This window comes from Lathyrus oleraceus, chromosome 6 (genome assembly GCF_024323335.1).
Source record: "Lathyrus oleraceus cultivar Zhongwan6 chromosome 6, CAAS_Psat_ZW6_1.0, whole genome shotgun sequence".
In the NCBI taxonomy this organism is placed as follows: domain Eukaryota; kingdom Viridiplantae; phylum Streptophyta; class Magnoliopsida; order Fabales; family Fabaceae; genus Lathyrus; species Lathyrus oleraceus.
Window position 1 is genome coordinate 446928428 of NC_066584.1, and position 17308 is coordinate 446945735.

Sequence of the window (17308 nt, forward strand, 5' to 3'; positions counted from 1 at the left end):
AAGCATTGTAACTCACTGAGACAGAAAACACAACTGAAAAGTTGGAATTTCGTATCTCTCTCTCACTCAAAGCCTTCATTCATAACAGCTAGCACTGCGATTGAAGGAATCCGTTCGTGTGGACTGAGTAGAGACGTTGTCATCGTTCAACATTCATGATCTCCCCGTGGATCTGTATCAAAGGTTTTGATCATTATCAGAAATCTGCACCAAAGGTTTGAATCGCCACAAGAGGTAACGATTCTATCACTGATCATGCCCATTCATAAGGATCACTAAATGGAGAAATTTTTAAATTCCGCTGCGCCTTGGATGGCAATTCTCCTACAAAAGGTCCCTAGAGTCATTGGTCCAACTTGAAAATACTATCATCGTCACGAAGACTCGTCGGACAATAATATCTCAAGAGAATCTCCTCTAGGCGGGGTCTTTGTATCTTCCCAACAAGGAAGACTCCATGTGGGCTTCCACTACACAACCACCAACTTAGTCTTATGGTTTCTCTCAGGCTCTGATGGAGAGCATATCTCACAAAGTACCACCAACCAGAGAACCCGAATAATACATAACCAATAAAACACCAGACAATAATTATGACAGAATAACAATAACAGAATAAAAACAACAAAGAAACAAACAAGATTAACACACAATACAGAAACTGAACTAAATTAGGCTTCACTTTCTTTTGCTTAGAGTTATTCCCCAACAGAGTCGCCATCTGTTGCATCTCGAAAAATACGATTCCTCGCGATGGTCGCGGAAAAAATTATGTTCGAACAGAGTCGCCACCGAACTTTATTAATCCCAATAAAGGGATAGGAAAATATCGATAACACCTTTGGAAAACTAGAATAATGGTTGTCGCAACCATATTCGGGTTCGGGAGTTGATTACGCAAGGGAAAGGTATTAGCACCCCTCACGTCCGTTGTACTCAACGGGAACCTTTTAGTTCAATTTTGTGATTTGAGTGTTAATTTATGTTTGTTTGTTTTATTCGAGTAATTAGAGTTGATAATAGATATGGAGGGAACCTCAAAAGGAGAAAAGGGAGGGTTTTTTATTAGTGGGATCGCGAAGATACAGCAATCTCCGGCCTACGTATCCTTATGGTGTAATAAGCAAATCAGAGCATTCGTAGTTTGGGGAACTACGGTTGGTTGGTGTCTTTTACCGAACAACTGTTTAGATCGCGTTCTAAAGGCTAAACGTCGGCTTGTCTACTCTCGGTGGAGGCTTAAGCACTAGTCTGTTATGCACGTTAGAAGGGATTAAACAGCGTCCTTTTTGAAAAGAGTTTTGGTCACATAGGGATGACAAGTTGGATTAATATGTTTGATGTTTTGTTGGATTGGTTTTGATCGCACAGGGGCGAGAAAATGATAGGTTTGATATGTTAAGATATTTCGTTAGATGATGATTACTTAGATAGTCGAGTAAGACAACTCGTATCCTAATAATCAGGAAAGAGAATAGAAGACTCTAGACCGCTTTCTTTTTCATCTGAGTGATTACGAAAATAAGTTTGCGTATGGTTGATGTATTTTTAAAATGAACCACAAGTACTTGAATGACTGAGTAAGACAACTCATATCCAAGCATTTGAGAAGAGGAATTGAAAACTCAAGATCATCTCCCTTTTCGTACAGTTTGTTATGAAAATGATTTGATTAAGTTGTATGTTTGTGGAAAAATAACAATTGTTCGACTGACCGAGTAAGAGAACTCGTATTCAAACAATTGGGGAGAGAATTTGAAAACTCAAAGTCATCTCCTTTTTCATTTCGTTATTATGAAAATAATTTGATTTAATCGGGGTTTAGAAGTTTGTAGAGGAACGACAATCATTTGACTAACCAAGAGAACTTATATTCAAATAATCGAGGAGAAAAATTGAAGACTCAAGGTCATCTCCCTTTTCATTTCTTATTATAAAATGATTCAATTTGTTTGGGCTTAGGTGGATAGAAGTGACGACTATTTGACTAACCGAGTAAGAGAACTCGTATTCAAATAATCGAGGAGAGGAGCTGAAAACTCAAAACCATCCCCCTTTTTATTTCTAAGTGAAATGGTATTTGATTGTGATTGGGGTATTTTGATTTGGTTTGAATAAAAATACTCGATGTTGGATCGAGGCTTTGAATTTGTGTTTATGAATGAAATGAAATTTTTTAGTGAATCGATCATCTAATCGATTATTTAATAACCGAATAGGTCTCATTGTAAGGAAGCTCGAGAGTCAGCTATCTGAGGTTGATGGCGATGCTAAGAGCAATCGACTTACGAAGGTGTGGGAGATGGGCTCGATTGAATCGAGAATTGAGTTTTTTCAAATGGTTTAATGATTTGATGATGAAATGGTTTAGGAAATGATAATGACATAAGTCGATTAATTTTTTAATTAACAAAATCAATTGATTTAAATTTAATTAAACCAATTAATATAATAAAAAATAATTATAAAAATTATTTGATTAAATCAAATATTCAAGATAATTGAATTTAATCATAAAAAATTTACTAATAAACAAACATTAATTAATTAATTAATCTGATTAAAACTAAGTCGACTTTAAAAATAATTGAAGCAAATTAACATACAATGTGCTAAAACGGGTTTATACACAACGAAAATGGAATCAAAATGTCGTATGTAATGGACTGAAACATGGCGAAATCGTATTAATATATCAAATGAAATCTTGTCGGCATAACATCATGTAATTGTTGCATCCGAGGATTAGAACTATGGTTAACGGTGTGATTAAGTTAAAAAGCAACAATTCATCATTATTTATAAGATTTACAATATGTTACTATAATTTTGGTTAACGGTGTGATTAAGTTAAAAAGCAACAATTCATCATTATTTATAAGATTTACAATATATTCCTATAATCGACACCGCGACGTAGTCGGGCCGACATCTATAGACACCACGATATTCAAAAAATAATTAACATTATAATTACAGTTTTTTAACAAAACAATTAATAATATAATTATAATTTTAATAATTTAATTTAATGATGGTATATAAAATAACAAAGTTGAATTTTCAACAAATCAAATACCTGCTCAAATGAACAGATGTACAACCATAGAATAGAAAGCTACACCATTCCTTCATTTTACTTCCGAAATGGCAGAAATGGAAAAAATAAGAATCAAGCCAAATTTATCAAATCCAACATCTTCTTTTTTCTATCAGCACAAACAATATAAATGCAGTGAATAAAACCATGATCCAAAACAACAATTAGCAATTCATCTTCACAGCTAAATTCCAAAATCGTAAGCAATCAAGATTAACACAACACAATTGAGATAATGAAATGCATAACACATCAAGCATCATATTAGTTTCAAACAATATGAAATGATAAAAAATATCGTGACAAAATTGCAAAAACAACTACACACTCAGAATATAATTATAATCAAAATTGTTACCCAATGTAGCTGCAGATGGTACCAAATTCGTGGCGATGTGTGTGATATTTTTTGTGTTGCCGAATTAAATCATTGTTGGAAATCTTATTCACGCATAAAATCCGAAAAAACCTGATGTTGTGTGCCTTGGTTCTTGTCCAAACGACATTGTTGGTTCTTGAAAAAAAAAGCATTAAAACTCTGATGTGCATCAATGTTAATCTTGGACCGCCGAAAAACCATCTCTAAGATGCAACTGATATGCGGGATCCGTTGAGACCGTGTTTCAGCATCAAGGGTGGTTGTCCTATTGGGTTTTGGTCGATACGTTATCGGAAGTGATGAATCTATGGAGGTGATTCGAAGGAATATGTACTTGAAGGAGAAGATGAAAAAGCGGCGGGCGGAAATGGAGGTCGATGGAGGACGGAGGGTTTGAACGGTGAGTCGACGTGGTTGAAGAACGAGAGAGACGGAGGCGCGGAGGGTTTCTGGCGGACGCGGCGAAAATGCCGGATGTGAGAGCGGGTTCACGGTGAAATAGAGGTGGGTTGTGGCGTGAGTTTTGGTTCGCCGGTGATTTGTGGTGGTGAGAGTTGTTGGGTGAAGAAGAGGAACAGTAGTCCTCTGTGAGAGAAAAAATGGATCTCCAGGAAGAAGAGGAACGATCCCTCTTTTTTATTATTTTTATTTTTATTATTTTATTCCCTTTTCTTTTGTAGCAGAGAGGGAGATATAAAGTGGAAAAAGACCCTCCCTTCATTTACTATCCGTTGGACTCTATGTACCGGAGAGAGAGAGAGTTTTTTATTTTCATTATTAATATTCAATTAATTTAAATGCTATTTTTGATTGGATGATAGAAATGGACACGGATTGCTAATGAGGAGCATTGATCAATTTGAATTGATGGCCTGGATCGAATCAAAGAAGCACACCAAGAAGCACATACTATTTAAATAAATTAAAATGCCTATAATGTTGTTTTTAGATGACTTAATCAATTTCAATCAATTTAATCAAATAAAATTCACCACTTTTAAAATAATCATGATAAAATTAAAATGATAACATGGGAAATTCTATTTATTTAATCTTACTATTTTGACGAAAGAACAAAATTAAAATGACTAAAAATGAATAAAAGTCGGGCGAAAATTTGCTCGAAAAATTAAATCAGATGCACTAAAATGATCAGCACAAAATATACTTATTGAAAAAATACAGCGTTTCTTTAAATTTTGAAATAAATTTTCACCGGTTAAAAGGCTCAAACGGATTAAAATGCAACTGAAAAAGTCGTCGAAAAATATAACGAGCACACCTGGATGAGCTACGCGGACCGTAGATTAATGATACTGGCGTTTGCAGGTTTATTTTCGAAACTTTTTATCCGCTGATTTTGCACGTACTTGAGGAATGATTTAACCAAATTGTCTGTATTTTCAAGAATTTATTCCGACTGATATTTTAGATATTATTAGTGATGAAATGCATGTTATGTTGTACAACTTATGCAAATTGAAATCGAATTTATGAAATTTTTAAAATACCCAGACAAAATTGGGGTATGACAGCTGCCCCTATTTAATTACCTTGAACCAGAAGGTGTGAATGACAGCAGTCTTCGTACATTCGTGGTGGAAGATAATTAAATACAAAAAGACCTGAATTTTGTCCTTTGAATTGAAAGGAAAAAATGCAGAAGGAAAATGCAAAAAGAAAATGCAGTGAGAAATACAACAAGAAAAGTTATTAGAAGGTAAAATGAAACAGTCAAGACTCTTTGGGAATCGTCAGAATAGTATTTTGGATGTCACAATCGAGATTTTCCAAAAATGGAATGATACCTCAACTATACCGAAGACTTTCTGAGCATTATCAGAACAGCGTCTTGATTTGAACGCACGAGATTCTCTGAGGATCAACGGAGCAGTACCTTACATGATAGAATTAAGATATTCCAGACAAAAGGAAAGATACCTTAATTAAATCTAAGACTCTCCGAGCATATTAGAGCAGTATCTCTAAAGAAAATCTGAAATGAGACTCTTCATATTGATGAAGCAGTATCTCAAATAGTAAAAACGAAATTCTCTATATCGAGTCGAAACAGCATCTTATATGATAGAATTAAGATGTTCCAGCAAAGGAAAAATACCTTAATTGAATCTAAGCCTCTCCGAGGATATTAGAGCAGTATCTCTAAAAAAAATCTGAAATGAGAGTCTTCATATTGATGAAGCAGCATCTCAAACAGTAAATATGAGATTCTCTGTATCGAGTCGAAACAACATCTTATTTGATAGAAATAAGATATTCCAGCAAGGGAAAGATGCCTTAATAGAATCTAAGACATTTCGAGGATACTTAGAGGTGAATCTCTAAAAAAATATGAAATGAGACTCTTCATATTGATGAAGCAGCATCTCAAACAGTAAAAGTGATATTCTCTGTATCGGGTCGAAGCAGCATCTTATATGATAGAATTAACATGTTCCAGCAAGGGAAAAATACCTTAATTGAATCTAAGACTCATCGAGGATACTTAGAGCAGTATCTTTAAAAAAATATGAAATGAGACTCTTCATATTGATGAAGCAGCATCTCAAACAGTAAAAGTGAGATTCTCTGTATCGAGTCGAAACAGCACCTTATCTGATAGAATTAAGATATTCCAGCAAGGGAAAGATACCTTAATCAAATCTAAGACTCTCCGAGGATATTAGAGTAGTATCTCTAAAAAAATCTAAAATGAGACTCTTCATATTGATGAAGCAGCATCTCAAACAGTAAAAGTGAGATTCTCTGTATCGGGTCGAAGCAGCATCTTATATGATAGAATTAAGATGTTCCAGCAAGGGAAAAATACCTTAATTGAATCTAAGACTCTCCGAGGATATTAGAGCAGTATCTCTAAAAAAATCTGAAATGAGACTCTTCATATTGATGAAGCAGCATCTCAAATAGTAAAAGTGAGATTCTCTGTATCGGGTCGAAGCAGCATCTTATATGATAAAATTAAGATGTTCCAGTAAGGGAAAAATACCTTAATTTAATCTAAGACTCTCCAAGGATATTAGAGCAGTATCTCACACAGAGAAATGAGATTCTTCAGATAAATGAAGCAGTATCTCGAATATTCGTCTGTTGGGGGAATTTTAAGAAAAGACTCCTTTTGAGGGAGATTTACTAGAAATGCTCTGCAGGGGAAAAGCTCATAAGAGACTTTTTAGGGTAACCTCTGCTTGGGGAGCAATGATTGTAAAGAAAGTGCTGGGAATATCATTGTTAATCATAAAGTTGAAAAAAAATGGTTTACTGGAAAATGATTCCACGAGCACATGCAGGGTAATAACTTTATTTGGAAATGAGAAATGTCGAAGATATACATGAATGACCTTGGATCTTGATATTTTGGTGTGATTTTTGTATGATGTTCCACTTTGAGCGGAAGTACTATGCATGGGATGATGCATGATATGCATGAAGGGATGCAATTGTTGAGGATATTTGGCTGTGCATGTAGGAATGCGAATTATTTTTATTTTGTTGAAATTCCCATTTTGTGGGAGTGTTATGCATGAGTATGCTGATGATTGATATGACTGTGTTTTTTTGAATTTTCTGTTTGGTAGGAAAACCATTTATGAATGATTCATATGATGCATATGGGAATGCAAATGGGTAATTGGATATTTTTTGTAGGATTTTATTTTTTTGATATTATTGAGGAATATCATCATTAAAGAGTTGATGGAAGGTAGTGAATGTCGACATCAAAGGGTTGATGGACAGGTAAATGCCATCGTCAAAGGGTTGACGGAAAAATTGTCATCATCAGAGGGCTGATGGAAAAGAAATTCATTATAGAGTGACATCGTCAAAGGGTTGACGGAAAGGTAAAGGATGTCGTCACCAAAGGGTTGGTGGAAAAGAAAATATATATGTAATGTCATCGTCAAAGGGTTGACGCAATATAATTCGTCATTGTCAAAGGGTTGACAGAAAGAACTAAAGAATGTCATCACCAAAGGGTTGGTGGAAAAGGAATATGTAATATCATCGTCAAAGGGTTGACCGAAAAGATTGTCATCATCAGAGGGCTGATGGAAAAGAGTTTGTCATCGTCAAAGGGTTGACGGAAAGGATTTATTATGTTATGTTATGTATGCATAAGGAAGCATGACAACATGTTTGGAAATAGTTTAGAAAAGATTCATGCTTCAAGAAAGGATTTTATGCATCAAAATCTTCATTTTTGTATGAAAAATTGTCTATAGGTCAACACATGCGCATCATAGGTCGACCTATAGAAGAAATTTTTTTCTATAGGTTGACACAAACGATATACAAGTCGACTCATGTGTTGCAGTTTTAAAGCCTGTAAGCTCTGTTCCATGTGTCGCCTCTATAGGTCGGCACATAACATGTACAGGTCGACACATGACTTGTATAGGTTGACTTATAGATTAAAAATCTTGAAAAATGGCATTTCTTTTTATTCCTTTTGCATTCCTTTTGCTTCTCACCTGTTTATATATATATATATATATATAATATATATATATATATATATATATATATATATATATATATATATATAATATATATATATATATATATATATATTTGATACATGCATCCTTTTCTAGTAAGGTTTCTAGAGTGTAAAACCTATACAAAACCAGGATTTCAAAGCATTCTCATCATCTACAACCTTTTTCTATGCATGCACATAATCAAATTACACATAATCATTTTTCGATTGGGTTCCATCTAGATTAGGGTTGATAACGTCCACTTTAGGTTTGTTGTACTGTAAATTGGGTTGAGAACATTGAGGGTTTCAAATTAGAAAACCGATTTGGGGTTTTCCTTCAAGATCTTTTAGGGTTTGAAGGTTTTGGACAAGATTATGCAACCCTGATCCAATTGAGTGAAGTCTTTGAAGAATGAAAGGTTCTTGCAAAGGAGTAGCGTGGGATGGTGGATCGCATGGGTAAATCTTGGATTTCAACAAGTGCGCGTTAGCGAATCGATCGAGTGAAAGCTTTGAAGAACAAGGGGTTTCTTACAAAGAAGTAGCATGAGACAGTGAATCGGAGCGACATTATTGGTTACTTGGTCAAAGCTTTGATCAAAGGAAGAGAAGGTGTCAGAATCAACATCAAACTTCAGGTTTGTAGGGTTAGATTGCTACATCTCTCTTGTATTCATACATTTGCAAAGTAAGATATATTACACTATCTCAATTTGAATTCGAATTGAGGGCAGAGGTACCCATAGAGAGGTCGATTGGGGAACGGCTTAAACAAATCCTTGTATTCTCTCTCTCTCTCTCTCTCTCTCTCTCTCTCTCTCTCTCTCTCTCTCTCTCTATATATATATATATATATATATATATTATATATATATATATATATATATAATATATATATATATATATATTATATATATTATATATATATATATATATATATATATTTTAAATGCCAGTTTGCAAGTTGTCGAGTTCATTGATCGTGCGATCAAATTGTTTGAATAATAATTTTGAACACATTTTGAAATCGGTGTTGTTGAGTTGGTCAAAACCCCTTAGGTTGTTATTGGTTTTTAAGATCAACAATACCACATAAATTTTCAAACAATATTGATTGCACACTAGGTGTTCGACAAATTGCTTCAATTGACTTTTTGTGTAAATTATCATTGGAATTAGACTTTCCCTATTGATTTCCATTCAACTAGTTGTGATTAGTTGTATTCGATTAATTTGTGAATCACTTTCATATCGTTGTCACTATTATGCATACCCGGGCATTTTGATAGCGGGTTCAGTTAGACGATTTTGATCCGGAATATTTTAACTTGCTTCTGCATCATAAATTTTTCAAAACTATTTTTTATCAATTTTTTTAAACTCGAGGTCTTTTCACCCCCTTCTAGATCTAAGCCTATAGTTTAACAACCATCATTCTAGCTTCCAACTTCTATCCAGCAAATTCAGAAAACTTCCTCAACATTGACGAGTACTCAACCTGTCTCTCAACTCACTTTGACTCACTCAATGGATAGGCTTATCTCTCAATCATCATGCAAATCAACTATGCTTATCTTAATCATGTTCTAATATAGTTCATCCCAGAAATCACAACACACACATTAGAGGTTTTTTCAGGTTGTAACTTGGCTTATGTTTGGGTACGATGTTTTTAGGAAAGTAGGTTTAAACCTTTGGATATAGGTGCCTAATTCTCCTTCTATTATCATACCTCTTTTTCCTTTTTGACGGTACTATAGATCTTTGGTCCTTGTTATACCTTCATTCTTTTTATTTTCTTTTTTTTTGAAGTGTCTTTTCCACTTCTTTTTTCTCAAAGTTTTGAAATTTATTACCAATATTCTCTAGTACCCCCAACCCCAAACTTAAAACTTTGCTCACTTTCAATAGCAACCATAAACTTAATCTTTTTCATACACTTTAGGAACTATACTTCTACCTAACTCCAAAGAGAGGGTGGAAAGAAAATATCTTTCAAGTGATATGGCTAAGAATTTTAGGCTACATCACCGAAAGAAAGGCTAAAGCTCAAAGGGGTTAGCAATGGATATGCCTATTACTACAGGGTTATTTAAAAAGGCTCAAAGTTATAAACAAACAAAAATTCCTCAGTGTGTGTCAGTCAAACTAGATGAACTTAATCGAAAATAGATCAAACCAAATAAAATAATAATGCATGGATACACTCATAAAGAAATAAAAGTGAACACTGTAATTTATTTGTCTCAAACCTTACTAGATAACATAAATGTATGTTGAGTATAAGTCCGTTGATTCTTTTTCTCATCCTTTGCCTTCAAGTTGCTAATTGTTATTGTGATGATCAAGTTTATTTTGGATCATATATTCAATTCTAAAGTGCTAAACTTGAAAATCTAAAAAAAACACAACTACAAACTCGTTTATTAAGGAAAGCATAGATCACCATTAGAGGGTTATGCTCGAGTAGATAATTCATCTTTTGGAAGGTCTCGAATAAAAATAATGTAAATTATAAAAAACAAAAGAAAACTGGTTATAACCAATGGGTTTCCTCCCATCCAACGCTTCTTTTCCGTCATCAGCTTGACGTCCCATGCTTAAAACATGTCAGGAGAAAGGGATACCCTCACGCCGGTGAAAACTCATGTTGTCATTCCTTTTTGAACTTTACTACCTTTTTCTTCCAATTGGTAAGATGGCTTTAGATCCTCTAAATATGGTATCCACTCATATGCATTAAACACCACCTTTTCCTTGTTGAATTTCAAAACAAGTTCATTTGTCTCCACATCTATTTTTTTCCTTCCCGGTTGCCAAGAATGGGCACCCGAGAATAACTGACCCTCTTGAATCTCCTTTCATGTCAATCACCACAAAGTCTGCAACAAAGGTCAAACCATCGACATAACTTAGAACGTCTTGTACAATACCAAACAGATATGTAACAGACATCTTCTCACCCAGGGCTCCTGAGGCATTAGCAATTTCGAGGATATTCATATGAAATTCATGAATATTTCCATCTTCTTTCATCCTTAAATTTTCAAACTTGGTAGTGAGCAGCTGCAGTCTAGACATCTTCACTCTAGAGGTGCCTTCATGAGTGGTTTTGAGAATGTTCCAAGCATCTTTAGCCACCTCACAATTGTTTACCAATCTGAAGATATTCTTATCTACTCCATTGAATATAGCATTCAATGCTTTAGAGTTCCCAAGGGCTAGATCATCCTCCTCCTTGGTCCATTGTTCCTCAGCCTTATCAGTTGTAGCTTCTCCATCTTTAGTAATAATAGATGTTTCCAGCCTGTTAAAACAACCTTCCAAGCCTTATTATCCAAATATTTTAGGAAAGCTACCATTCGAGGTTTCCAGTAGTCATAGTTGGATCCATCCAGAATAGGTGGTCTGTGAACAGATCCTCCGTCGCTATCTATAGTACCAGAAAGTAACGTCCCTAGATCTCACCCAGAACCAGAGCAGGATGCCTACTCTGATACCAATTGAAATTCTGGTATCAGATATGAGATGTCGAAGGTAATGTCACGACACTAATATCTGAACAATACAAACAGGATAAAAGATAAAGAACAGTAATGCAAGAGACACAACAATTGTTAACCCAGTTCGGTGCAAACTCACCTACGTCTGAGGGCTACCAAGCCAGGAAGGAAATCCACTAAACAGAATCAGTTCAAAGACTCTCAGTAAATAACTTCAAGTTACAGTCTTTTCACCTAATCTCTACCCGTGTGACTTCTACCTAAGAACTCTTAGATATGAGATCCTACTCACTCCTCCTCAATCACAGCAGTGATATAAAACAAGAATTACAATGAAAAGAAGACACTCTTAAAAGACACATACTTGATCTTACTTAAAAGCTTTAATCAAGTAAACACACACTCATGCTTCAAAGCTTAGAGTGGACAAATTACAACTCAAAAATCAACCCAATTCAATCATCTATGGATGAATGAATGGCTTACAATACACACGACCACACAAGACTAAAACCCTTATTCTCTCTCAATATTTCGTTCGTTATTTCTTGTGTATAAAACCAGGTTTTCCATGTCCTTTATATAAAAGCATTTGGCTGGGCTTGAACATCATAAAACCCTAAAACTATTTTCCATTCATATCTTCTCATGACAGCTGATTATATCTCTTTGGAAAATAAGTCAATCTAGTTTTAATTACTGATTGATAGCGTGTTCAATCATCTCATCAATCATACACAGATTAGCATTAAAAACGCAATCACATAATACATAACATTCAGACTGAATGTTCTGTATACAGATGTCATGACATCGGGTCTGACATCTCAATCAAAATCCTGCATATTCTCATTTTAAACATCCTGCAGATACATGATATCTTATGTCAAGACAACACTTGTGACAACTTGTGAACATTCTAGGTTTTACCAAAATTGCTGCCAACACATAGAACCAACAATATTTATAGGATGATTTTAATTTTTTTGGATTTTAAGTTCAATTTAAAACTATTTTTCAAAAGTATATAATTAACAAATATATATTTTAAAATGTATTTTTATTTTGTATATTTATGATTTACACATTTACTTCTTTTTCATAATTGATTTATTAAAAAAGAACATTTTAGAATATGTTATAGATTTGAGTAAAGTTTTTCATATTCTTTATTGAAATTCAACTATTTGACCTTTTTTTTTAATCTATTTAATTTGTATTAGTATTTGAAATTTTCTTAATGAGTATTTTTACTTTAAAAAAAGTTGTAAATCCCTTTTATAAAATCTCCTAACTTAATTTTATATATTTACTTTTTTTTACTTCCTTTAAAATGAAAACAAAAACAAAAATGAATCTGGCTGGAATTTGGATGAATATGAGATGCACAAAACTAGTTCTTATAAACGACAAAAAATCAAACTGTAGCATTGTAGGGTCAAAATGGTAAGTTCACAGAATCCCATATCCACGACATAGAATCAATGCTATAAATAAGTTGTTAATACAGCATGATAGCACAATATAGCAGAGAACCAAACATTAGGCCAAACAAACGAGTTTGTCTGAGAGGTGAAAAGTGTCCCGTGATGGAGTTAGGAATGAGAGATTTTCTGAACAAGTGCGGTGGCGCCGCCGTGATAGACGGTGGTTTTGCAACCGAGCTTGAACGCCATGGAGTAGACCTCAACGATCCTCTTTGGAGTGCCAAATGCCTCTTCACTTCTCCTCATCTCGTTCGAAGGGTACATCTTCTCTTTCTTTCTTTTTTTCTTGGTTTTGTTTCAATAGCAACTACATGGAATTGCTTCGAATTCAAACTTGTTTATCTGCGTACTAGTTTTTCTTAACAATACTAGTTTTTCTTAACAAAAATATCATCGTTAAGTTAAAATGTTCAAATCTTTGTAATGATATTTTTGATAAAGAAAATAAATATTATTTAAATTCTTCCACTTAAAGGTTTTTAGGAACATACTTTAACAAAAATATTAAGTTCAAGTAATAAAAAGTAGCAAAATATAGTGATTAAAAGTACACGTGGAACTTTATGTTAGCCAGGTGTCAGTAGCTCACGGACTCTAGTGCTAGGACTCGATTGTTCGTAAAAGCTACGTGTTATATTTATTTTTGTTTCATGTGGTGAACACTTATATATCTTAAAATTTTGTTGGATATGTCATTAAGAGTATGATGAATTAGGATTCCAAGTTTAAGTTTAAGTTTAAGATGTCATATATATATATATATATATATATATATTATATATATATATATATATATATATATATATATATATATATATATAAATATATATATATATATTATATATATATATATTATATTATATATATATATATTGAATATATATATATATATATATATATATATATATATATATATATATATATATATATATATATATATATATATATATATATTATATATATATTATATATATATATATTTATTTTAAACAATTCTCCAAACTTTAAAGTACTTTCTGAAATTAAAAAGGAAAAACTTATCTTATGATATTGACGTGTTTGGATGTATACAACCAAGCTTGCATTTATATATTGACTAAGAAAACAACTTAAAGCAAACGGAACTCCTCATACAAGTAATGTTTTTTTGGGTATTTGTACAAGAAAAGAAAAGGAAAAGGAAAAGGAAAAGGAATTGCTTATCTACTCCATCCACTTTTTATTATAAGCAAATTTTAATTTTTAAATTTATTGAAATGTTTAGTTTTTATACGGTTCAAATACATCACTTATTCAATATATCATTTTTATTTATAACAGGTTCACCTTGATTATTACCTTTTAAATCATTTTTATTTATAACAGGTTCACCTTGATTACCTTTACGCAGGAGCAAACATAATATTAACATCATCTTATCAGGTAATTAATTCATTTGAACTATTAATTTCAATATGATTTGCTAGCCATCATTAATTTATAATGCAAGTAATGTTAATAACTATTTTCTTGTATATTCAGGCTACAATTCAAGGTTTTGAAGCTAAAGGGTTCTCCAAGGAAGAAGGTGAAACTCTCCTTAGAAGAAGTGTGGAGCTTGCAATCGAGGCGCGCAATATTTATAACGATAGGGTCACGAAGGATTCGAATGATTTCGTCAGAGATGAAAGATATGGAAGAAGCCGTCCGATTTTAATTGCTGCTTCGGTTGGAAGCTATGGCGCCTATTTGGCCGATGGCTCGGAATATACGTGAGTCAATTGAACATGTTATGCAAAATTCATTATCAATTTAAACCTGCATTTGCGTTCGAGTTCGAGTTTGAGTTTGACGAAGTTAACGATCATGATGTTATGATCATGTCTTTTTTGACAGAGGGGACTATGGCGATTCCGTCACTGTGCAGACACTAAAAGATTTTCACAGGGAAAGGGTAAAGATTCTTGTTGGAGCAGGTGCTGATTTAATTGCTTTTGAAACAATTCCAAGCAAGCTCGACGCACAGGTGATAAATCATTTCCATTGCAATTTTCTCGAAGTTGTACTTCGATTTTGAGCATGCTTATTAAATTTCTCTTCGATCGAAATACACAGGCTTATGTCGAACTTTTGGAGGAAGAAGGAATAGAAACTCCCGCATGGTTTTCATTTTCTTGCAAGGATGAAAATAATGTGGCTAGTGGCGATTCTATTTTAGACTGTGCTTCGATTGCTGATTCGTGTCGACAAGTTGTCGCGGTTGGAGTTAACTGTACTGCTCCTAGATTTATTCATGGCTTGATTTCTTCTATCAAAAAGGTATGCATTTTATTATATAGTATCAATATTTTTGTTCAATATGAACAATTTTCAACTAATAGTTTTAAAACTGATATACTTGTTTCTTGAACTCTTAAATATCAGGTAACAAGTAAACCAATACTTGTGTATCCCAATAGTGGAGAGACTTATAATCCTGATACCAATCAATGGGTGGTGAGTTCCTATTTTTCTCTCGCTTCATGAAATCAACTCTGAATAGTCAGATCCGTCTTTGAAGGCGTGCAAGACAGACTATCGCACATAGTTCAACACTGTGGTTAAAAAGAGCTTCATAAAATATTTGTCATAGTTAAACCACATCTATATCGCGACTAACCTATATAGAGTCTCAAAAAACTTCACACGGTTTGTGAGTCGGCCGAGTTTATATAGTTGGTCGAGATGGATTCATGCGTGTTTTTTATGTTTGCAGGAATCAAGTGTGGAAGCAGAGGACCACTTTGTGCCTTACATAGGAAAGTGGCGTAATGCTGGGGCTTCACTTTTTGGTGGCTGCTGCAGAACCATTCCCAGAACAATTAGAGGCATATCCGATGCAATACATGAAAAACCTCATGGAAAATCAATATAAGTGTTGATTGATTTTGAAGTATATGTTTATGTTATGTGTGTAATAATGGAACAAAAATTATCACAATAATGTAAAAGGAAATGGTTAGCTTTATGTCATGTCTTGGCTATTCCACTTTCTTATATGAGATGCACTAATTTTGGCACCAAGATATAGCCATACAAATTGGAAATCTTTGACAAGTAATCTTTAATATTTAAATTATAAATTACTTGACCTACTTGTTTGTGGAAACTTTTGAATGATAATAATAGAGCCTGATAAGGATAAGAGTGTTGGATGAGGAGAAAAAAAAATGCTTAAATGATAATAATAGAGTAATACAAATCATTATGCTAAAAAATAATATCAGTTATCCATGCATAATTATATTACTATAATTATTGAAGAATATTTTGATTTTTTAACATAAATTCGATGCTCAATTAAACTTTTTTTTTTTAAATTGCAACGGCATAAAGAGTTATATTCTCTTACTCTAAAGCTATAGAGTGCTATTTTTATATGTACATTGATTTTTCGTTTTCTTTTATGATATCGTTACATCTATGTCTTAAACTTTGAAATTATTAGAAATTAAAACGTCAGAAAGTAGAAGGGAAAGTCGACACTAGAGTCGTTCAACGAGGTCCGACAAAGAATTTGGCGGTGATAAAGTCGGGTTGTCTGTGGTGGTGGCCCGAAGGCGGTCCATTGGACTTAAAAATCATTATTAATTTGTAAAATTGTTGATTTAAGATATTAATTAAATTTGTGTTAGTATTGAAATAACATAGAAAAAAGAAGTGGAAAGAATTAAAAACAATAAAGTAATTTACAGAGGTCATCGAATGTTGGCCTAATCATCTCTTAAAGAGATCTTGAAAGTTTTAATAATGATTTGAGATTTTACATGTTATACCCACAAATCTTAGTTTCAAAAAAATCGAGAGATTTTACAATGGTTTATTCCCCTAATCAAAGAAAAACTTTTACAAAGATTGAATTTAGATACTGAGTAGAGATTTTACCGACTAATCTCAATAACTAAACAAAACTTTTACAAGGATGAGTTCTAGAACTAAACAGAGATTATCATTGGTTTAACTTAAGAACCAAAACAAGAACCCTCAGAAGAACCAAAACTCTTGAAATAAACAAACAATGTACAACATTAGTACAAAACTTTTTTGACAATTAATTTTCACTCACAAGGCACTAAGATAATTTTTGTGAAACAATAAATTAAAGAGAGAAAGGGAGAATAATAAAATAGTAAGAAATGGAAAAAACTCATAATTCTTATGAGGTTTCGAACGAGGAGACACCTTATTTATATAGGACAAACACATATAGCGCGTGTGCATGCACACCCACACCCGCACGCATGCACATACAGACGTGCCCGCTACGCACATGCACACATACACAGATGCACACGCATACACGCATACGCACGCGCACAC

At 33.4% G+C, this 17308-nt stretch overlaps 1 protein-coding gene across 1 annotated transcript; it reads left to right on the plus strand.

The window, feature by feature from the left end:
* The first annotated feature begins 12842 nt into the window (after positions 1–12842).
* Positions 12843–15956, plus strand: LOC127091952 (homocysteine S-methyltransferase 3). The gene is made up of 7 exons (XM_051030701.1): positions 12843–13228; positions 14336–14392; positions 14492–14721; positions 14846–14975; positions 15065–15268; positions 15374–15445; positions 15705–15956. The coding sequence occupies exons 1-7, from the start codon at positions 12995–12997 to the stop codon at positions 15861–15863; spliced, it is 1086 nt and encodes a 361-aa protein (XP_050886658.1). The 5' UTR covers positions 12843–12994; the 3' UTR covers positions 15864–15956.
* The last annotated feature ends 1352 nt before the right edge of the window (positions 15957–17308 follow it).

Coding starts and splice junctions, on each gene's coding strand:
- LOC127091952 (XM_051030701.1), top strand. CDS start 12,995: ATGATAGCACAATATAGCAGAGAACCAAACATTAGGCCAAACAAACGA. Junction 14,393..14,491: donor TATTAACATCATCTTATCAG/GTAATTAATTCA, acceptor TTGTATATTCAG/GCTACAATTCAAGGTTTTGA. Junction 14,976..15,064: donor CAAGCAAGCTCGACGCACAG/GTGATAAATCAT, acceptor CGAAATACACAG/GCTTATGTCGAACTTTTGGA.